Source organism: Laccaria bicolor, genomic scaffold (assembly GCF_000143565.1).
Source record: "Laccaria bicolor S238N-H82 LACBIscaffold_15 genomic scaffold, whole genome shotgun sequence".
In the NCBI taxonomy this organism is placed as follows: Eukaryota; Fungi; Basidiomycota; class Agaricomycetes; order Agaricales; family Hydnangiaceae; genus Laccaria; species Laccaria bicolor.
The window spans coordinates 316820-337695 of record NW_001889886.1 but is presented as its reverse complement, the minus strand read 5'-3'; the positions used below and the strand labels follow the sequence as shown (position 1 = coordinate 337695).

Here is a 20876-nt window from a genome sequence, read left to right as displayed (position 1 = left end):
AGTTTTAAGATGTTTCCAGTATACATCATATTCGCATACGTAGGGAGTTCGGAATATTTTCCTTTATTTTCTTCTACTCAAAATCCTGCTTTCTTGGACCTACAATCGCATGTAAATTCCTGACAAAGTAGAGGAAACTACTAAACGACCTACAAATAAAAAACCAAAGTTCGTAAGTATCAATTGTTCAAGCGGCTGATAGGTTCTTCGAATGTGACCGGCTAGCAAGATGCAATGCGTAATGCTACGTAGCTAGCATACCTGATTAACTATCGTGCCGGGATGAGAGTAGAATGGAGAGAGAATTTGTTAATAAGATGGTGCGCACGTGTGAAGCTGACCTTGACTCGGTGGGAAAGTATCTGACTAGACTGATCATATATTGAACAGGACCTCTCGCGCTCTCAACTGTTGAATTTTACAAATTGAGAATGGGCATCAGGGGGAATGCACATATATGCAAAGTTCTCGAATTTGAAGGTCATCAAATTTCTACGTGCATGCGGTCGTGTATGGACATAAGAAAAGAACATGGCTGTGATGGTCAAGGGCGGCTGAACCCAAGATCTTCGCGTTATTGGCATGATCAATTAGCGGCGCGAGCACTGGTCCTCGACTCTTTAAAGATCAGATTTTCAAATCTGTCAATGAGCCAACAGCACAAAATCTACAGTATTTCAAGTACAAGTCACCTGCTCGTCGCCGAACTTCTTGCGTAGTTTGTTCCTCCCACATCAGGAAATTGGAGAAATCCCGATTTAGCCATATGATGTTCGCGAGCCCATTGCAATGTTACTAAAATTAAATATCGACGATCCCAGTGCATAATTGTGGCCCTGACATAAGATGGATACAACCTTGAAAACAAACCACATTGCATTACAAGTGAGTCTAACAGATACTGTTTTTTAAGTGAAGCATAACCATGAAAGTGAGAAAAATGAGATGAGAGAGACCATGTCAGATCTCGCCGTGAGGTGCTGCTGTATTTGTCGGTAACAAGCAATCTCAGAAAACATTGTAAATGGACAGGGGAGAGCCCATTTTTTATCACATAGATTTCTAAGAAAAGAAGCTGAAAATTTAGTATTGCACCAGTCTGGATCTTGGTTGCCATATTACTCTTCAGAAAAGAGCCAATATTAACCGTTTTGGGCTGGTGATTGAAATAACAAGCTCTGGGACATCTTTGAACTCATGGGACATTGAAATTATCTCAGAAGTGGATTTCTCAGTATCATAAAACTGGACATAGTTGGAATAATTATAAGACTACAATATCTGGGTTTTGTCATTGTAGGTCAGATTGACATGAACTGCAAAATTGCATTGCGAAAACTATGAGGATTTTAGGTCTGAACTTTTCCTAAAATGCACAGCATCACCTGCAGTCTGAAGTCGTCAACTGGAGAATACAAAAGATTATGATATACCACATGGTTAGTATTACACCTGACTCTGCATTAAATTGCACTTTGAAAATTTTTAGAACTTGTGATCCACTTAAAGCAACTAAATTGGCCCTGTAACTTGCCTCTGACCGATAGATACCCCACATTCACATTCAAAATTAGAGGCCCACTTCTTGTAGATTCATTACCATCCATACTGACGGAACTTAAAGCAGACAGATGGCTTACTACAGCAAGACCCAGAAAAATTCAACATTGGTTTTCTTCCGGCTATGTAAGTGTTTTTGGATGTTCTGGTTCCAAATCTGAAGTTAAATTGTCAGATATTCATTCTTTCCCAAGGTACCAACCTTGCTTGTTCATGACTGTAGTACCTGGTTTCAAGTCTAGGAATGTCATCACTGAAGCGCTGACGGATCAAAACCACACAAGTCCCGTTGTTTAATCAACTGCCACCACGACGCTTTGTCATTTGACCAACCCGGGGTCTAGACGCCAATCGTTGAAGAAATAAATGTTGAAGTAACATTCAACATCCGTCGGCAATTCTCCATTCCCCGATCAATGCAATTAAAATTTTCAGAGATCGCCTCATATCTTTTTAGAACCCAGCATGATTACCATACAACTTCACAACTGTGGCATTTTGACATCTCCTGCCGTAACAACAAGCTCTTTTCCAGCCCTAATGAGAGTGGCCACCATGAGGACGTGCACAGAGAGACCGCGAAAAGGCAAGGTCTTGGAAGGAGCCGAGTGATCGATCGGTGTTTGTTCGGGTGAAAATAGCCAAACATGATGCTGCTCTTCCTCTTGTACCAGACTTGCGCTAGCCGCGTGCGGCACACATGTAACCCACGATCAGTTGGAGGGGCCTCAAATACTCGGTTCTGCTTGGATGCTTCATCGTTATCTTCCTGTTTCCCCTCTACTTCTCGCTTTATAATCATAATCATACCCCGTACCCATAGAATGTCTTTTGCCCACAAATCATCCCTCCTTGATACCCCAGCTGGTCTCACCCCCGTCGAATCTCTTTGGTTCGAAGATGGCAATCTTATCTTACGTGCAGAGGACTCGCTTTTCCGGATCTACAGCGGGATTCTATCTGCCAGGTCCTCCGTATTCAGGGACATGTTCGCATTCCCTCCACCGGCAGAAGGCAACGCCAAGATGGACGGATGCCCAATTATCGAGGTGTACGACTCCGCAGAGGACATGACGTACTTCCTACAAGCTATCCTTGATTCCAGGTATTCCTTCGTCCATGACAATCAACCTTGTCTCATTCTGCCCCCCAGTTATTTTGAGCCACCTCCCTCAGCCACGCACCTCCCCATTATCGCCGGAATTCTCCGGCTCAGCGCGAAATACGACGTCCAATATCTCCGTATTCGAGCAATGCAACATCTCCTTACCACCTATCCCACAACTCTTGCTGACTGGAAGGTGCGAGATACCAAACGCACCGTCCCAGCAATCGACAACACCCCTTTCGCCCTCCTCCTTCTCGCCCGTGAATTCGACCTCCCCTGGCTTCTACCATCTGTGATGTATTGCATCTGCAGCCACCCAATAGAGAAGACACTAGACGGCGTGAGCTGGCACGGATCTCACCTTGACCTCCCATGGAACGATAAGCGCCTCTGCCTAATTGGGCGCTCGAACCTGCTGAAGCAGCAGAACAAAGACGCTATAGAGATGGCCAAGGTACCGGGAGATGAGGTCGATTGTCAGGGCTCGTCGTGTATCGCAACGCGGATTAAGTGTGCCGAGATTCTGTGTGACTGGGGCGTTGCGGGGATTCTGGATTTCGCAGAGGACAACGTCGCGTTGTTCAACTCAGGGCTTTGCAAGCCCTGCCAATCAGCGTTTACTGGCCAGTGCGCGCTGGCGAGCGAGGGCATGTGGCAAGCTATACCAGGCATGTTTGAGCTTCCGAGTTGGGACGAGTTGGAGAGACAGCGGCTGTTGGCGCTGGAGTGATATGACTTCCATCGGTCCTCATACCCCGCCCACTATTAGATCTCTTGCGCTCTTCGTTTTCGCGAGTACCATGCTCTGCGAGCATCGCTCTCCCTCTTTTACGCCATTTACGACCTTTTTGGGCTATCAGCAGCTTGTACCTATTTACAATTCGGAACATAATCTTAATGTATAGTAGTAGATGCTCTATCTTTCCAGCGTAATTAAATAATGAACACATTTAGAAGTTCTCTGGCGTTAGTGTTGAAGAGAACCATCTCGCATTGATCCTCCACCTGCCTCGAAAGACATATTATCCATGAAAACAGCGCTCTGGCCCACCCAGATCAAACACAGAACGATAAACTTACAATTGTTATAATTTATATCCAAAATACAAATATATGGTACAGAACAAGTCATATACGGTTCATAGTGTTGAGATGATGGTAGATCCATGGGCAGTCAAAGTACAAAGATGGTAAAGGACGATTGCGGGGTAATGGGAAAGCAAAAACAAAATCATGAACGATCTTTATCTTTGGAGGTAGCCTTCAGGAAAGGATTGTTCGAATTCATACGTGGTGGACCGCTCTGCGAGCTGGCGTAGGAGGTAGAAGGTGCAGAAGCCACCACGTCGGGATTTCTTCGCGGATAGGACGCTGGCATATAGCCCTCAGCGGATGGAGGATAGGCCCCGTAGGGGTTAAATTCTTCGCCTTCATCTCGCCCATAAATGTCGTTAAAGGCATCATCCCCTGGATATGGGCCTTCCATGGTCCCATTTAACATTTCTTCGTCCCTGGGATCCACCTGGTAGCGGTAATATCCTTGGGGAGGGGGCGGATATGGTGCGTGACCTTGATATCGAGGGGCGCCTCTGGGCCGCCCATCTGCGTGGCGTTGGTAGTCATTGTGGTAATGTTCTTGTTCGGGGTAATAATAGCCAGCAGGAGGGGTGGAATAGGCCTGGTGATTGGGCGGTCGAGATCCCTGGCCCCTACTTGGCTGGTAGTTGTACATTTGCGGGGCATATGGTTCCCGTGAAGGCATGGCGCCTCGGTGATCATTTTGGTTGATATAGCCTATGTCAAGTTAGGTATCAAATCATAAATGCTTACGCACGAACTATGACACTGGGGTGCGCACCATAGTTTGTTCCAGTGTTCACATTCTTTGCGCCGTCGAAGTTGTTGACCGTTCCAGCATGGACGTTATGCGTCCTGTCTAGAGGAAAGAGTTTTATTCTGATTAACTTCAATGGGATCCAAGAATCGAGAAAACTTACTCCTGCTGAAGTCATTTCTCGAGAAATTGTTGTTGCCTGAGTTGTGCGTCTCATTGGTGACATTGAACGATCCCTGGTTCGTTGTGTGGCTGCTTGAATCATTAATAGTCATGTCTCCAGCAACGTCGTTGAAACTGCCACCAGAGACGGTGACACCTGAAGCACCTTCAAACATAGGCATGGTGGTTTGGACGGACGAAAGATGGTGGGCGATAAGGCGATCTCATCCCACGCTTGCCTTTTAAATTCCCCCTTGAGCGCTCATGAATTGACGACTTTGTCAGGTTGTTTGGACACACCCGCAAACCGCCGCGATAGGCGCCTCGGATAAGAGAATATTACAATCCTCCAAGAGGGACGGGTGAGCAAGATGACAGTCTTTCAAAGAAAAAGCCAGTGAAGCAGATTCCAATTTTCTGGTCGCCGCGCCACTATAAGCTAAGGAGGTTTATTATTGATACAATTTCACAGTTTCAGAAGTAACTCACGCGAACCAGGTTGGCTAGCAAAACCTTGAGCCTTTCGAGTCGACCGTGGAGGCGGGGTGAAAGGCATATGCATGTGAGCTTCCTATCGCGTTAAAAAGTTGTTGGGCCCTCATCTTCTTGTAGCACATATCGGGTTTTCATTACAGGCCGTCGACGGTCGATGTTGCGAGGCACGTGGGCGTCCGGACGAAATTCCGCAAAATCTGCCCCTCCCTCATTCAAAAAATGCCAATAACGTTTTGTACGATCGAAAGAAGTATCTAAAGTATGTGTGTCAACAATCCTGATCTTTATGAATATCGGCCCAACTCCCAAGCTGAAAGAAACCAGGCAAGAGTTCCCAAACTTTTTCCCTCCCCGCTTTATGCTGAACCTCCGCAGCCGCCACGCACTTCTGACAAACATGGAGGGCCTGCCAATCCGAATAGGGCTCCAGCGGATGAGGGCTCATCCTCAAACTTTCGGCCTCGCGCCAATTCATCCTTAGAGGCAGCTTTGACACGCACGCTACCACGCATTGCGGTGAACGAGCGAAATCAAACAGCATACTGTGCGTCGCTGATTTCTGAACCTCCCAGAGCCGTTCCTTCCCCACCAGACACAAGGCTTTGTCTTGCCATGATAGAACCGTGTTCGCTAGTAGATCATCCATGGCGATATGGGTACAGAGGTAGTATGCCCAAGGGAGGATGCTTGGGACGTTGTTGTCCCGAGCCAAAGGAATGATTCGGACAATGGCAGAGGGGACGTACTGGTATTGTTGTGCAAGGACGGCATCGCATCCCGCGAGGGTGCTGGGGAATTTTTCAGAGAGGAGGGAGATGCATTTCCGGCGGAGTTTGACCATATTGTATTTGGTGCTTATGCGGAGGATGCCCGAGACGAAGGTGATGAGTGTGGCGAGGTCACAGCTTCCTGAGATGCTGTCGAAGTGGCTGTAATAAAAACTCAGTTAAGCAAGAGGGTTGGGAAGGATGGTTGCTTGCAAGGAATCGTAAATCGCCTTCAAGGTATCAGTGAAATCGCATGCTCGATCTGTCAGCTCCACCGTTGGGCACCCGTCTATATGATCAGCTCTGGAAGGCTGAGGAACCTCCCACATCCCGGCGAAGACATCCGAGTGTCGCGATAAAACCGTCTGGTGTATCCTAAACGAGGTTCGTTCGATGATCAGGATCACAGAACCATCTGGAAAGTAGAAATCCGGGTGTTTGTGGTAATCGCGTCGATCCTTAGCGACGCTGGGCATCAGTTGTGGTTGCGGAGGGGAGGGAGCAAGTGACATTTTTACGAGGACTCAGTTTAAAAGGTTTCGTGTCATGGTTGTAGGGAGACAAAGGGTCTGGAAGTTTCGCACGGTCTAGTGCCTGAATCAGTGATGGCTTTGTTCAAGCTTTGTTCGTCTTTGTCCGAAAAAACTTGCTCTCGCTTGCATCCGGCATTCTGCTCAAGTGCGCCAAAGTTTCCGCTGTATGTTTTTACTTCTAGGTGTGCTCACGATGTCGGCATGTTCATCACACCATTAATGGCGCCCAAGATGCAGTTTTGAGCGCTTAAGGGCACTTAAAAGACCGTCAGCGTGGGATGACATCCTGTTTAACATCCTTATCGCTCACTATCTCATGCCCTCCAAAGTGTCTGTTCTCGAGGGTGCTCAAAATGTCAGAATGGAAGGTGGCACCATCAACGCCGTTTCTGGAGATATGACCATCAACAATTCGAGCCGCCGAACGACGAACTATGACTCGTTCAATGCCATGAATCGGTCGTATAACAACGCGCAGAACAATCATTCAGTAAACGACTATAGTACTCGTCAGTTTTCCTTATTCTTGAACCACGATTGAGATTGGAATACCTGTTTTGTGATGTATACAGGCAATACGAGGAACGTTTACGCGGATACGGTCAACAACTTTGGATACACACAGAACGTGAACACAGGGGAAAACCGTGGTGCGTATCTCAATCATCTACCGATCAATCACTTTTGACTTTGAATAGGTACTATCAACCAACAGGACTTTTCCGGAGGGCCAGGCATCTCTTCATGGCTCATGTACGCGCAAATGCAAAGGGAATACGACTATCAACGAGGCGGAGGTCAGGACGGTCAGGGATCTCGACCTCCGATGCCCTTTTCCCATTCCGGTCCGCCCGCTGGGCCTCCTTACCAACAACAACCACATAATTACGGCTACCCATATCAGCCATCTGCGGCATACCCACCGAGGGGTTTCCCTCACGGTCATCCTCAATATCAAAGTAGCGCTCAGTACGCAGCTCCTCGGGAGGGGTATGATGATATGCGTGAGGACGATGAAGATGAGGGGCTTAACACCCGTGGGCCGGTCCCCTTTTCCGCTGCTTCCCATCCCGGAACCAGGTCCGGTTTGACCGCTTCAGCGCCTCCCAGTATTGCGTCCTCGAACGCTAGCGCGCAAGGGGTCACTCCCTCTGCTTGGGGATCGAACAACCCTTTTGGGGCTTCTGTACCCAGAGATTACCATTGATCATGACTCGTTGTCGTTCGATTGCTGCGTTTTTATATATGCTCTGTTGTCATGCAAGTTTGTATTTGACATTTTCATCACAAGGGCATTCGATGACGCCCCCTCTCCGGTAAAACCGTCAGCTTCGAGCGCTCAACGGGGATTTAAAAGACCATCAGCGTGGGATGACATCCTGGTTGACGTTCTTATCGCTCACCATCTCATGTCCTCCAAAGCCTCCACCGTGTCTGTTCTCGAAGGTGCTCAAAATGTCAGAATCAACGGTGGCAGCATCAACGCCGTTTCTGGAAACATGACCATCAACGATTCGAGCCGCCGAACGACGAATTACGACTCGTTCAATACCACGAATAGGTCGTATAACAACACGCAAAACGATCATTCAGTAAACGACTTTAGCAATCGTCAGTTTTTCTTTATTCTTGAACACGATTGAGATTTGAATGCCTGTTTTGTGATGTATACAGGCACGACGAGGACCTTTCACGCGGGTACGTTCAACAACTTTGGAAACGCCCAGAACGTGAACACCGGGAAAAACTATGGTGCGTGTCTCAGTCATCTATCGATCAATCGCTTTTGACTTTGAATAGGTACTATCAACCAGCAGGACTCCTCCGGAGGGCCAGGCATCCCTTCATGGGTCCACGATATGATGTACGCGCAAATGCAAAGGGATTACGACTATCAACGAGGCGGAGGTCAGGGATCTCGACCTCCGATGCCCTCTGCCCAATCCGCTCCACCCGCTGGGCCTCATTACCAACAACCACCGCAGAATTACGGTTACCCATATCAGCTACCAGCTGCCACACACCCACCGAGATATTTCCCTCCCGGTCTTCTTCAATATCAAAATAGCGCCCACTACGCAGCTCCTCGAGAGCCTGAGGAAGGATTCTATGATGATCTGTATGAGGACGATGAAGAGGAGGGACTTATCCCCCGTGTGCCGATCCCCTTATCTGCTGCTTACCATCCCGCAGCCAGGTCCGATTTGACGGCTTCAGCGCCTCCCACTATTGCGTCCTCCCACGCTAGCGCGCAAGGCGTCACTCCCTCTGCCCGGAAACCGAACAACCCTTTTAGGGCTTCTGTGCCTGGGCCCAGAGATTAGCATTGATCATGACTTGTTGTCGTTCAATTGCTGCATTTTTGTACAGTATATTGCTCTGTTTCATGCAAGTCTGTTTGACCCCCCCGTACCTACCTTATCTCTGAATGACTTGTGATGTACTTTATTTCTGCTATTAGATTGTACAACTGTAAAATGCTGACCCAGAATAATTATTATATTGACACAACAATCCATTTACATCTACCTACGAGTACAACATATCAGAAATCTCCCCCCCAAAAAAAAGGGCAAAAGAAAAAGAAAAAGACGGCAATACCACCATGTCTGCAAATCTAAGTCCCCACCCCAGAACTAACATAAACATCCCCATGCTCCAACCAATCCAACGCAATCCTCGCACGCTCAACAACCTCCTTATCATCATCCAACCCTCCTCCTCCTCCTCCTCCCGCATGCCCATGATGTCCCCCCACTACCCCCGCATGATGATGAGGCGAATGATAATAAACCGGATGTCCAAAATAAGTAGCGCCAAACCCTCCCGTGCCTCCCCACACACCCCCTCCTCCTGCACTTCCAGGAACAGCGATCGAAGCGGAAGCACTGGGTGAAGTACCAGCATTCGACCCCCTCCTATTCCTCCCTCCACCACCACCCGGACTCGTCGCCGCGCCCACACCACTCCACTCACACAACCGCCTCAGCGTCCCCACGATCCCCGCATCCACAAACGCGCCTCTTCTTCCCCTAGGGTCAGGTTTAACGAGCTCCCAAACGGCGGAGACGAGGGGCTTTTTGATGTCTGCCCGCGATTCTGCGAGGGCGGTGCGGAGGGAGGTGAGGAGGTGGGTGTGCGTTAGGAGGAGGGATTGGGAGGCTGGGGAGGGGGTGTTGGAGAGGTTGCCGAGGGTGTATGCAGCCTTGTTGGGAAAGGGGGGGTGGGTTAGTAGGGGTGGGATGGGAGGAAGAGGGAGAGAAGTACCTGAAGGACGACGTCGTCGCATGTAGATGCTGACCCACCACCCAAGGTAGAAGCGATAAGATCCAACACTTTTGGTCCTACCTCGCTAAACACCATCTCGATCCCTTCCTCGCTTTCGGTAAGGTTACGAAGGATGGCGAAGGCTTGTTCTTGGACGGCTTCGTCTGGGTCTGTAAGTAGTCTATGCGGTTGGTTGGTGGGTTAATTGAAAGCGAAAAAAAAAAAAAAAGGGACGGAATGCACCCAATCAAATACCCCCACCCCACCTCACGCATCACATCCCTCTTCGTCTCCGTCTCCGTCTTCCTCACCAGATTCTTGATCGCCCAGAGGGCGTTGACTTTTAGTGTTCGATCTCCAGAGTTCAAAACCGCAACGAGGCGTTTTAGGAGGCCTTGTTCGAGGTAAGTCTGTCAAGTCAGAGTGAGTGAATGGAAGAGAACCAAAACGAACGAAACAACGTACCCCCTTCAACACCGAAAACTCATTAACGACATTACAAACAGCCGCAAGCGCAGCCCCTACCACCCTCCTATCTTCCCTCTCCTCCCTGTCCTCCCCTTCTTCCTTGTCTTCCTTCTCCTTCTCCTTACCTTCATCCCCCTTCTCAAACCCATCAACGAATTTACCCTCCCCATCAACATACCACCCATCCATAAAAACCCTAAAAACAACCATGCCAAGCCCACTGTCTACAATCGACGTGCGCAAGACGGAAACGGAGCGTGAGAGGGCGCGGGTGAGTTGGCAGGCTGCGTAGCGCGTGCCTACGTGTTTTGGTTTGGTGTAGGAGGAAGGGCGACGAAGGATGACGAGTAAACACGGTAAAAGCCCCAATTCATCCGTGACGACTCTTCGGACGGTTTCTGAGAAGAGGGAGAGGGAGGCTAAGGCCATGAGTACCGCTTCGCGTAGTTGGGAGGTCGATTCTGGTTCTTCGTCTTCGCTTGTTTCTTCTTCTGGAAGATCGTCTCTTGCTTCTTTCCCATTCTTCCCATTGCCCGAAGGAGGGACAACAACCAACTCCTTGGCCAACCTCCCCAAAAAGCCTACACACCCCCTTGAATGCGCGAGCTCTGACAACTTTGGGTCGTCGGAGGTGAGGAAGTAGAGGATGAAGGCGGCTTTGGTTTTGTGGGGGGGTGTGTCGGTTGATTGGGGGGATAGGAAACGGATGAGGGTGGAGAGGATGATGCGGATTGTGCTGTCGTCTGGGGAAGGTGCGGGGTGTCGGGCGCGGGTGATGTGTGTTGCGCTGGGGGTGGTGATGATAAGAGAGGGAGGGAGGGAAGGAAGAAGAGAAAAGGACGGACCAGAGACAGGCGGCGAGTTGGACGCCGATGTGCCGGGAGCGGGTTAGAGTGATTATGGTGGAGAGGGGTGATGCTGTTCAAATCTTGTTGGATGGAATATTAGAGTTGGAGAGAGGACGTACGATCTTTATCATTCGGAGACTTGCAAAGCGCAGAAGCGACGGTTGGATTATCTTTCACCAGCGCCGCGAGCGCCAACAACGCCGCTTCCTGTACCTATACAACGATATTAACCACAGCTCCAAACCACGCGAAAGTAAACGCACCTTTGCATCCTTCCCACCCAACAACGCCACCAACCCCCTCGCAACCCAACCACCCTGCCTCCCAAAAGGGCCTCCAACACCCATCTTCTCCCACCCTCTCCTCGTCTTCACCTCCTTCTGCCTCATCTCCAACGGGACCCACTCACCCACGACCCTTCTATACTCAGCCGACTTCAACACGTTGGCCAACATCATCGGCACAGCCGAACTACCCTCCTCTTCCAACAGCGGTAACCACACATCCAAAGAATCAAGTTGTAACAAGTACTCCAGAGCCTCTTTCGCTTCCTCCCGGATACGAATGGAATGTTCGGGTTTGAGGCCCCATGATGATGGCCCGACGATGTCGGCTATTGAGATTGTGATGGAACGCAGGGCGCGGGTGAAGGCGGTGCGGAGGGAGGGTGGGGTGGTGTGTGTGAAATTTGAGATGGAGATGAGGAATGCGCGGGGTGCGTTTAGGCGGAGGAGGGTTATGAAGGAGGATGGGGAGGCGTAGGAGAGGGAAGAGAGGATTTGGGCTGCTTCGATGCAGAGGTCGTCGTGGTTTAGGCAGTCTATCAGTCTGGGATGTATTACATCAGTCACAATCGAACAGGTGGATTGCTTTGGAAGTACGTACGATTTTATGAAATTGACATCTTGGGATAATTGGAGTTTGGCTATTGGGTTGCCGATGACGCTGTTCTTGACTTTTTTGAGACTGCCAATGTCGACCGTCATCGTGCAATCCAAGCCTATCGTGTGAACATCGCGTGTATCTGCGCGTGTGTGAAGACCACTGCAGTGCGGTAGCTCACCGAGCTTTTGACAAGTTTTCAGGCCAGACACATAAGCATTCTGGACAAAAATTTGCATAGAAGGCTGGAGAGGAAAAGAGGACATCTCGACATTTGACACGTCTTAAAAGTAAAAATTATAGGCCTGAATCCAGGATTGAACTGGAGACCTCCTGCACCCAAAGCAGGAATCATACCACTAGACCATCCAGGCTTGAGAAATAAGATTCAATTATGCTTCAAATTGGTTAAGCTGCGGCGTCGCGTGCCGAGCTTTTGTTCCTCAATAGCCAACATTCTCAAGCAACGACATATCCTAACAATTTTACGCTAGAATCATGGCAACTGACTGGTGTGTTGCGAGCAACGACGTTTCGACCCTTTCAACATGCACGACGCACTCAAGGTATGCGTGGTGCCCCATCGTCACCGTCAAAGCCGACAAGCATGACTGTCAGGAACAATATTTAAACGAGACATTTCGATTGTGCGTCCGTTTTCCTGCTACTGAGCCCTCACTTTAAATAGTCATTTATGTCGTCACAGGTTGACATCTAACATCGCACGAAGAAGGGGAAGAAACGGAATCCGGTCGCTCCCTCTACACATCCGCTAGCTGAAAGATTGCGGCGGCTCCCAAAGCAGGTTGGGGTTATAGGGAGGTTTTGGGGAGGTTCAAGTGCTGTAAGTGTTTTCGTCTGGGTGTCGTACTGAAAATTTCGTTTGGTAAAAACGCGCACCGTGGTTGAGGTTGTGCACGCTCTTTCAAGGACCACCCATCTACGAAACACTCACAGTGCCGAACATTGATATTTACAAGGCTTTGACACACCAAAATTCACGTTACATATCCTCAAAAGCGACCCAAACCCACGGGACTCAAGCTTGAATGTAGGACGAATGGTCGCAAACGGTACTTGATACTCTACTTACAGTATGTTAGGTTCTCCTAATCTGATACCCGCCCTTCTTTCAAGAAATTGAATAACTCTCGGGCAAAGTAGAGCCTTTAAGCAGATCATAAATGCCTGGATATATGGAGCATCCTGATGTTAGACAAAAACAAATTCGAGCCCCGTTTCAAACTTCAAAAACTTCACTCCGTGTAAACCCAAAGGAAAATGGCGGACCGTACTGCGCACGTTGATGAATTAACTTGAACGCTTGATGTTCCCATTTCTAGATCAGCATGACACTTCCGCCGATTCGGTGCGGGCCCGCTATACGACCGCAAACATTTGAGAAAAACGTCAAGTACTTTCTAGGTACGCTCACACGTACCTGTACGCATCGTACTCACATTATTAAAGAAATGTCACACAAAAAAAGGAAGGAGAAATTCCTCAAAGGGGATAGTCACGTCATTTCAAAAGCTACCGGAAAGCTGGCAGTTCGCAACAGTTGACATGGCGGCGTAAGGAGATGCTTACTTGGACCGATGCTGTTGAGTTCACGACGCGACTGAGGTAGCATATACGTCGGAGAAACTCCTCATGGCGAGGCGCAGCAGATTTACTATGCGCGCTCAAGGCGTCTTTTCAAGGGTTTGATAGCAAGGAGTATTGATCAATGATCCTGTCAAGCATAACCGCACTCTTCTATCAAATAATACCACATTCAAAGTCATAGGATCAACGGCTCAGAAAGAAATCTCGGTCCGATCATATGTTGAGGCTGGCCGGAAATTTCTTCCCTGGTTGAGCAAAACATTGGAGGGTCTATAAATAGTCCGTGTTTCGATTTCAGGATGATGCCAAACAAAACGCAGAATCGATCAACTTCGAAGTTCTTCTCTTGATGTTACATCGAATTCCGGTAGCCTGTTTTCGCCAGTTCCGTTGAATAAACACTTCGGCACTTGTGATGCTTCAAATCTGTCTTCTCCGCCTCGCGATCCGTGAAGCGGCTGTGAATGGTGCGCGCCCGCTAGCTGTGCTAGTTACAAGCAAGTGATGACTGATAATCAAACTGCCTTCTTCAAGATGACCCCCCGAAAGAGATTTTGTAAATCATGCAATCTGAACCTATAAAAACATCATACCTTTGATACTCCACCCCAGCCTCCAGGTGTACTATCTTCCGACATGGATGCGCAGCCCATAGCGAGAGTCAACCATATCTCCCTCCTCCCATTAGCCGTGGGGGAAGGTGTAGAGGTCAGTCAGTCGTTTGATTCAGAAATGTAAGCATTCTTCTCCAGCGCAGCGTCTTTTGAAACTAATTTTTCGCTGGTACCCTGAAAGATTGCCGAAACATATCATTGTTGGAACGGAGTCAAAAGCAGAACTTGGGGTCAAGATTATTCCCGTAGCCGATGACTTGCGCTCAAAAGATATGTTTGGGACAATGCCAGTAGAAAAAGAAGGAGGTCTCCGAGGTTGGATGACGATTGCGGGAGCGTAAGACATTTCTCGTTCCACTTTAAGCAAATGTCATTGATCCCCACATTTGCCGAAAAGTTGGTTGATACAGTTCAGCACATTTGGGTGAGGTTTAAGAGTCTTGATTCTTCTATTTCGCTGACATAAATTTTTAGTTATGTCTATTCTTATGGAGTATATCAAGGTGAGTGTACCCAAATATTTTGCGTCGGTGAATCCAACAATTCACGAATAACTTAGACTACTACACACGGGTTTTCTTAACGAACCATACGCCGAGCAGCATTGCGTTGGTACCTCGTCGCCGTATTTCCACCCGTACTAATTATGAGCCCAGGTGGATTGGAAGCTTTCAGCTCATGATGCCCTTTGCTCTCGGGCTAGTTTCCGGAAAGCTCTTCGACGCAGGTTATTTCCACCACCTAATTGTCTTGGGCTCCGTAATTTTCACATTCTCGTACGAATTTTAACTAGCTCTGATCAAACTATTTTGACAAATTGTACTATTGCAGACTCTTCATGGTGTCTCTGGCGCAACCCAATCAATATTACCAGGTGAGGAACTTACAGAGGAGCTTTGCAAAATATATTAACGGTTTTCGTAGGTTTTCTTGAGTCAAGGTCTGGGGATGGGCCTTGGGATCGGGCTTGTGTTCGTCCCAACGGCCTCGATTTGTGCGCTTCACTTTAAGAGGCGTAAAGCCCTTGCGACGGGTATCGTCTTCAGCGGAAGCTCCGCCGGCGGTCTGGTTTTTCCCATCAGTTGAGTTCGCCTTTCTTTATAGCTATATGATTGTCGACTGACATTAATGTAGTGCTCAAGTAATTATGCGCTCCTTTTATTTCTATCATATCCACTGAAAATGGGTCTGAATTTTAGTCACCTCCTCCTCTCAAAGGGATATGCGAATGCCGTGCGATATACAGCGTACATCGTCCTTGGCTGTCTCACGATTGGAAACTTGCTCATGAGGAAGCCGCTTCCAACTAACACACAGAAGCCGGTCCCACCCATGATCGCGAGCTTCTTTAGAGAGCCGGAATATCTTATGACCATCCTGGGGTACGTGTCAGCGGCCTCCTAACAGTCTGTTTTAAACCTCTTCATAGATCTTTCCTGATGTTCTATGGAATATTTTTCCCAGGTGCGTCCAAGCGTAATAGCCTCTGCAGTTCACAAAGGGAGTAATAATCAATTATCAGTTGTGTACTTGCAATTATACGCAGTTCTACACAAAGTCGACGGGAACCTTGCCTTCTACTCGGTTAGTAACCCCCTCTTGGTTTTCTCTTCAAGAGCTGATATTTATCTACTTTTGTGATAGTTGGCCATTTTGAACGCATGCAGCTTTGTGGGTCGCATCTTTGGAAATTTTTTTGCAGATACCTATGGAGCATGGAATCTATTGATTCCAACGACTGCCATCGCGGGTGGTACTATTTGGGCTGTTTTGGGAGTGTTCGTAATATTTTTCTTCGTCCCTCCCTCCCCCTTTGATTACTAAATATTTCTAGGCATGATGAAGCCACCCTGATTGTTGTAGCGATGGTGTATGGTTTCTTTTCAGGGGCATGTTTGTCGCATTTTTTCTAAAAAAGAATTATCATGGTTCTGACCAGAATTTATTAGGGTTATCATTATCATTCGCGGCACTTGGTTCGCTCGCTCAGTCTCCGAGTGAAATTGGGTACGCGTTGATACTAGAACTTGGGCCGTTCTCTATTCCTGACAATTCGAATTTAATTAGTGCCCGAACGGGTCTCGTATTGGCGATTTCAAGTTTAGGTTGTCTTTTCGCCGCACCAACGCAAGGCGCTCTTCTATCTCGAACTTACTTGTGGATTCGACCAATTGCGTTTTCAAGCGTAAGTACCCTCTCACTCATGCTGAACCTGGAAATATCTTGATCTTTTGTGTAGACCTTGCTTTTTGTTGCCGCCCTGCTTGGAATTTTAATTAGAAGCCGTCTTGTAGCAAAGAAGGGCGTCGGAAGGGTTTAATCATAATTACGGCCACTGGAATGGTGCACAAAAATGTGGGGTTTCTGCAGCATGTATAAACAATGTAACTCAACCTAGGCGACGGCATTGTGGACTTCGTTCGCACTTGGTTATCTCGGGCTCGTCTATTGTCTCTCACAATGTATTTGCCTTATGCAAAACGGCCTACCCACTGCCCGAGATTTCGAAAAATTCAAAATATATTCACAATTAGCTTGCAATTAGCTCCTGTTCCTGTTATAGTCAACATACATCTAGCATTACAATCCATTTTCCAAAGGTACTCAAAGGGTACGCGCTATCCAGGCAGACGACCATAATCATCCGTTTCGTCAACAGCGGAGGTGTAATCCAAGTTGGAATCACGACCGTTCCAGGTCCCTGTAGCAGGACCTTCACGATCGCCGCCAGCGAACGATGACGAAAATTGCGTATGGTAATTCTGGACGTTGTGTGTGTGATGCACCCTCTCGTTTTCTAAATTTCCTGACTCCATCCTTGGGACAAGCCCACCTGACGCGCCTATCGGATTCGATGTGGTGCTATTACCTAAACCTTCAGGGCCACCATCCATCAATTGGCCTTGGTCCATATCTGAGCCAGTAACGGATGCATCTGGGAGGTATCCGTAATTTCCAGGATAAACAGGTCTTCGTGATTCTTGGCCGGGATGATAGCGATGAGAGTTGGGGATTGGAGATAGAGGAGTGGCATCCATTTTAACTGTTGATGGATCGCTTAAGAGGGCAGGGCGGGTGATGGAGAACAGGATAAGGTTGAAGAAACCCGTAAGGGCATACAGAGTACTGGAAAACAGTAAAACTTGGTATGAGACGTTGTCTCCCTGGAAACCCATCCACCGGGTTACGGATAATGGTGCCACGCAGACGACGTAGACCACCGGGTAGCTGTTGAATTTGAGTGAGCGAGACGGAGACACACGAAGTTCATAAAACGCACAAGAGTAGCCTCCTCGCCACTTTTTTGCTCTCTTTATCAACTTCCTCATCAATCATTCCATTGTGCATGATCAGGAACATTATGCCGTATAGAATGACCATGAGGATCGCAGTGGACCACATGTATAGGTATTGGGACATCAGCTGCGCCGTTTTGTGGGTCGAGAGGATCCAACACCCTATCTAAAGTCAAGTTTCTTTTTCAGGATTTCTTTGAAATGAGGACTGACAATAACCCGTCGGGCCATAGTATCGCTGTGTCCGGGTAGCGGCATAGGGTATCCCAATTACAAGACCTGTGAATGCCCAAATTCCGAGGATGGTGAGTTTCGAAGCGGTTCTGCGAATGTTCCATCTCAATATGAGGGTGAAAAAGGTCTGGAGCGTGATGGCCTGGATAATCAGTGAGGAAAGTTGAAAGACGATACGAATCAACTGCGCGCATACCAGGCATCTATATTTAATATTATACACATCGTCAACAAGGTTTTCTTCAAAGAGTGTGATACGGACTTACGTGAGAGCTACAGAGTCACTTCCCAACTGCTTCAGCACTGCCTGCGCTCTGCAGAGCGAACCTTCTGTTATTTCCTGTCGTGACAATATCAGCCAATGTTTGGAACGTAGGAACACCTGGTAGTTCACCGCTTCCTTAATCCATTGAACGTTAAGAATATTTCCTAGAAACGGAATCAAGTTATATTCCTCGAAATTATGCAATCCGTACCCATGGCTTGAACCAGGTCGGCGATCATCAGATTTATGAATAAGCTTGAGTCGGTTGCGTCTGTTGTAAGAATGTTCCCTCGTCGCGCTCTTTTAAATCGTTTGTACTATTCACGCGGTTACTCATAAAAGAGAGGAGGAGATGAGGAATCAAACGTACAACGACAAACACCAGGATACTGGTGTTGCACGCCGCAGTCACGCTGGCAATAAGTAGGTTAGCGTGGATGTTTGGCAAAACACAAAAAATACATGCGTGGCGGCTTGAACAGTGAAAAGAAGGCCCACTCTTTCTCCGAAGCTGAACATGTCGGATGAGTGGGAACAAGTCCAGGTGGGCAAGGAGGTGTTCGCGCTTGCCTAATATATGAAGAGCGAGGCGCCAAGCATTGTTGCTCTCACACCATGTTCTGTGGACCTTGAACACAGCATTTTACGCTGGGAGAAGGGTCAGGAACCCAAACCTTACTTTTAGGCTAGGGCTAGTTGAAATTGCAGTGCACGATTAACGCTGGTATGGGGCTGGAGAAGTGTACCTTGAGATTTAGGCAAACTTCACTTGGAGCGGAAAACGCATCGTACGGATCTATCTTACACTCGAAATCGACATCTTGAAGCTTTATCTGTAGGTCGCGCGATGGGACTTTGGCATTTGCGAAGTGAGAGATCGTGGTTGACTTGTGAGATCTGTGAGATGCCTGAATTTGATCACATTGTACGTCATCCCCTCTTGCCATGTGAACATGTATCCGACAGCTGACATTTGTTGTGTGTTTTTGAGGACCTCATTGCGATGCAGAGCTTTCTACGGTTTTCCTTGGCAGCTTCAACTTCATGAATGCGACTGCTCGTCCTACCGCATGTCATCAAAAACGCTCAGATTTTCAATTATACATATGAGCGTACCAACCGTTGAGACAGAAAGTTGTTCACAAGGAGAGAAATATCGTGTGAACGGCTCACTGACGCGCAGTCGAATCTACCCTTGTTGCCTTCAAAACCATGCACTGCCCAATGACAGCGCGGAGTGCATTCCTCAAACGGTGGAGTGGTAGTTTAAGGCGGAAAGCGCTCTGATATTTGGATTGCCAGTGGGAAAGAGAGGATGAGGCCACAATAGTCATGAATGCGACGATAATGGCGGAGAAGGTTGCATCACCCTGCTGGATGGGCAAGGGAATTGACACACGCTTCGGATCTTAGAATTTGGAGCGGTCATGAGGGCTGACGGAATTTGGGTCAGTTATTGAAGAGATTGGTTGGCTGAAGACTTACTTCGATGGTACAAGGGGAGCCTTGCCCGAGCAAAAGAATTGCTTTCATGCTCACCTGGAAGGCGGTCTGCCGTAGAATAAATTTGAAAGGTGGACAGTAGAGAGGAAGTACGCTCACGTTTAGGTATGCCAGTGGAACCCTCTAAAACGTACTACCCAGCCAACGGGCCGCCGTTCCGCTGCTGTTAAGACAGGTCCGACGGACGTTGAGGAGGATGTGTTTAGAACAAAGGTTGAACGCGGCGGTAGCCATCGCAAAATTTGTCCCCAATGACAGATATCGTAGATCGGAAGGCTTGTGGTTGCGCAAACGTGGGACGGCGTACGTGACCCAAGTCAGGATCATATGACAAGGGCCCACTTTGCGCTTGACGGTCGAGCGGCTACGTTGAAATACAAATTCCTGAAATCAAGCTCGGTTCGCCAAATGTGTAACTGAATCTTCTGCAAATTCTAGTTGTCGCCCGATGTAGGTCGCCTGAACGCGAAGAAGACGGCGTGTTAGTATCGCAAAGAGTGATTGATTAGCAGAGCCCACACCTGTAGATGACGTTCCCCACCAGAGTACGTACTCGCATTGTATAGAACTTGGGATGAAGCAGCCTCAGGTACTTTGAGCTACTCATTTCCCCCAAGTGTCCCGAGATATCGCCTCACCCCCGAAGAAAAGGCTTAATCTTCGATTTGGCAGAAATTTTGAATCCGAGAAGTGCGTTGTAACAAAAGGTGGATACGAAGCAAAAGTATTGGAGCGATGGAGGGGCGTACAACAGAGTCAAATGGGAGCGTTGAGCTTTGTCGCGCTTAGTGACAGCATATACTTGAGAAAGTACGCCGACAGGTCAAAAGAGAACGACAAGATTGAAGATTTGATACCAACATCACGTGACATAGTGTGACCATAAGGCGCCACGTACTTGAAGAAGTTGAAGCCATGGAAGCTTGAGCACGTACCACCATAACTATGCTTCGGAACCGGCCTCTCGGAGCCTCTGCTGTTTTGTCGTCACTCTAACATACCGCCTTGCATTGTTTGGATATCGTCTGGGGGGGGACAATACTCAGCGGAGCCGAGCGCGCTTAAGAGGAGGTGGATAAGGGTGAATAGGCGCTATTCGATAAGTGCAACATATCAGTCCATTCATCTGACCATATCAAATGCCAGGCAGGAGTATCGCTTGTTATTCTGATGCCAGAACAATCACACGACGTCTCGTGGTGCACCCGACAAGCGCGGGTTCCCCGCCATCTTTTCCAAATCGGGCTTAGCCTGTCGCGCCAGGCCCATATCGGGACAAGGGCGGGTCGCTTACAGCTTGATGCATGTCCAACATTTCGAATTCACCTTGCGATGAGTCACACGCCCCGCTCCCGCCTCGTTCCCGAACCTACATTGAGGTAGATGGCGGCGATATCAGTTTATTTGCCTGTGGGTCCTATCTGTTTATCCT

At 48.2% G+C, this 20876-nt stretch overlaps 9 protein-coding genes across 9 annotated transcripts; 3 read left to right on the top strand and 6 right to left on the bottom strand.

Moving 5' to 3' along the window:
* Positions 1–846: 846 nt before the first annotated feature.
* Positions 847–3398, top strand: LACBIDRAFT_328081 (uncharacterized protein; the record flags this gene model as incomplete). The annotated part of the gene is made up of 6 exons (XM_001882145.1): positions 847–885; positions 919–972; positions 1380–1439; positions 1628–1686; positions 2018–2191; positions 2384–3398. 6 exons carry the CDS (start codon positions 847–849, stop codon positions 3396–3398), a joined length of 1401 nt encoding a protein of 466 aa, XP_001882180.1.
* Positions 3399–3899: 501 nt separating this feature from the next.
* Positions 3900–4846, bottom strand: LACBIDRAFT_328080 (uncharacterized protein; the record flags this gene model as incomplete). The annotated part of the gene is made up of 3 exons (XM_001882023.1): positions 3900–4462; positions 4503–4604; positions 4666–4846. 3 exons carry the CDS (start codon positions 4844–4846, stop codon positions 3900–3902), a joined length of 846 nt encoding a protein of 281 aa, XP_001882058.1.
* Positions 4847–4945: 99 nt separating this feature from the next.
* Positions 4946–5226, bottom strand: LACBIDRAFT_298956 (uncharacterized protein; the record flags this gene model as incomplete). Its single annotated transcript, XM_001882022.1, has 2 exons — positions 4946–5103; positions 5154–5226. 2 exons carry the CDS (start codon positions 5224–5226, stop codon positions 4946–4948), a joined length of 231 nt encoding a protein of 76 aa, XP_001882057.1.
* A 201-nt stretch (positions 5227–5427) lies between these two features.
* LACBIDRAFT_298955 (uncharacterized protein) lies at positions 5428–6402 on the bottom strand (the record flags this gene model as incomplete). Its single annotated transcript, XM_001882021.1, has 2 exons — positions 5428–6088; positions 6140–6402. 2 exons carry the CDS (start codon positions 6400–6402, stop codon positions 5428–5430), a joined length of 924 nt encoding a protein of 307 aa, XP_001882056.1.
* Positions 6403–6775: 373 nt separating this feature from the next.
* On the top strand, positions 6776–8783 carry LACBIDRAFT_328078 (uncharacterized protein; the record flags this gene model as incomplete). The annotated part of the gene is made up of 6 exons (XM_001882144.1): positions 6776–6968; positions 7032–7109; positions 7158–7645; positions 7725–8070; positions 8134–8211; positions 8260–8783. The coding sequence occupies 6 exons, from the start codon at positions 6776–6778 to the stop codon at positions 8781–8783; spliced, it is 1707 nt and encodes a 568-aa protein (XP_001882179.1).
* Positions 8784–9762: 979 nt separating this feature from the next.
* On the bottom strand, positions 9763–10254 carry LACBIDRAFT_147635 (uncharacterized protein; the record flags this gene model as incomplete). Its single annotated transcript, XM_001882020.1, has 3 exons — positions 9763–9907; positions 9970–10136; positions 10192–10254. Coding segments are annotated over 3 exons (375 nt in total), but the record flags the coding sequence as incomplete, so codon positions are not given.
* Positions 10255–14430: 4176 nt separating this feature from the next.
* Positions 14431–16373, top strand: LACBIDRAFT_250673 (uncharacterized protein; the record flags this gene model as incomplete). Its single annotated transcript, XM_001882143.1, has 15 exons — positions 14431–14483; positions 14544–14570; positions 14621–14649; positions 14706–14754; positions 14803–14922; positions 14978–15020; positions 15071–15227; positions 15281–15287; positions 15346–15534; positions 15576–15610; positions 15669–15730; positions 15791–15924; positions 15981–16039; positions 16096–16159; positions 16214–16373. 15 exons carry the CDS (start codon positions 14431–14433, stop codon positions 16371–16373), a joined length of 1188 nt encoding a protein of 395 aa, XP_001882178.1.
* Positions 16374–16764: 391 nt separating this feature from the next.
* LACBIDRAFT_298950 (uncharacterized protein) lies at positions 16765–18460 on the bottom strand (the record flags this gene model as incomplete). Its single annotated transcript, XM_001882019.1, has 8 exons — positions 16765–17374; positions 17427–17604; positions 17656–17818; positions 17873–17879; positions 17943–18105; positions 18153–18258; positions 18312–18354; positions 18408–18460. The coding sequence occupies 8 exons, from the start codon at positions 18458–18460 to the stop codon at positions 16765–16767; spliced, it is 1323 nt and encodes a 440-aa protein (XP_001882054.1).
* Positions 18461–19567: 1107 nt separating this feature from the next.
* On the bottom strand, positions 19568–19771 carry LACBIDRAFT_298949 (uncharacterized protein; the record flags this gene model as incomplete). The annotated part of the gene is made up of 1 exon (XM_001882018.1): positions 19568–19771. The coding sequence occupies one exon, from the start codon at positions 19769–19771 to the stop codon at positions 19568–19570; it is 204 nt and encodes a 67-aa protein (XP_001882053.1).
* Positions 19772–20876: the final 1105 nt, after the last annotated feature.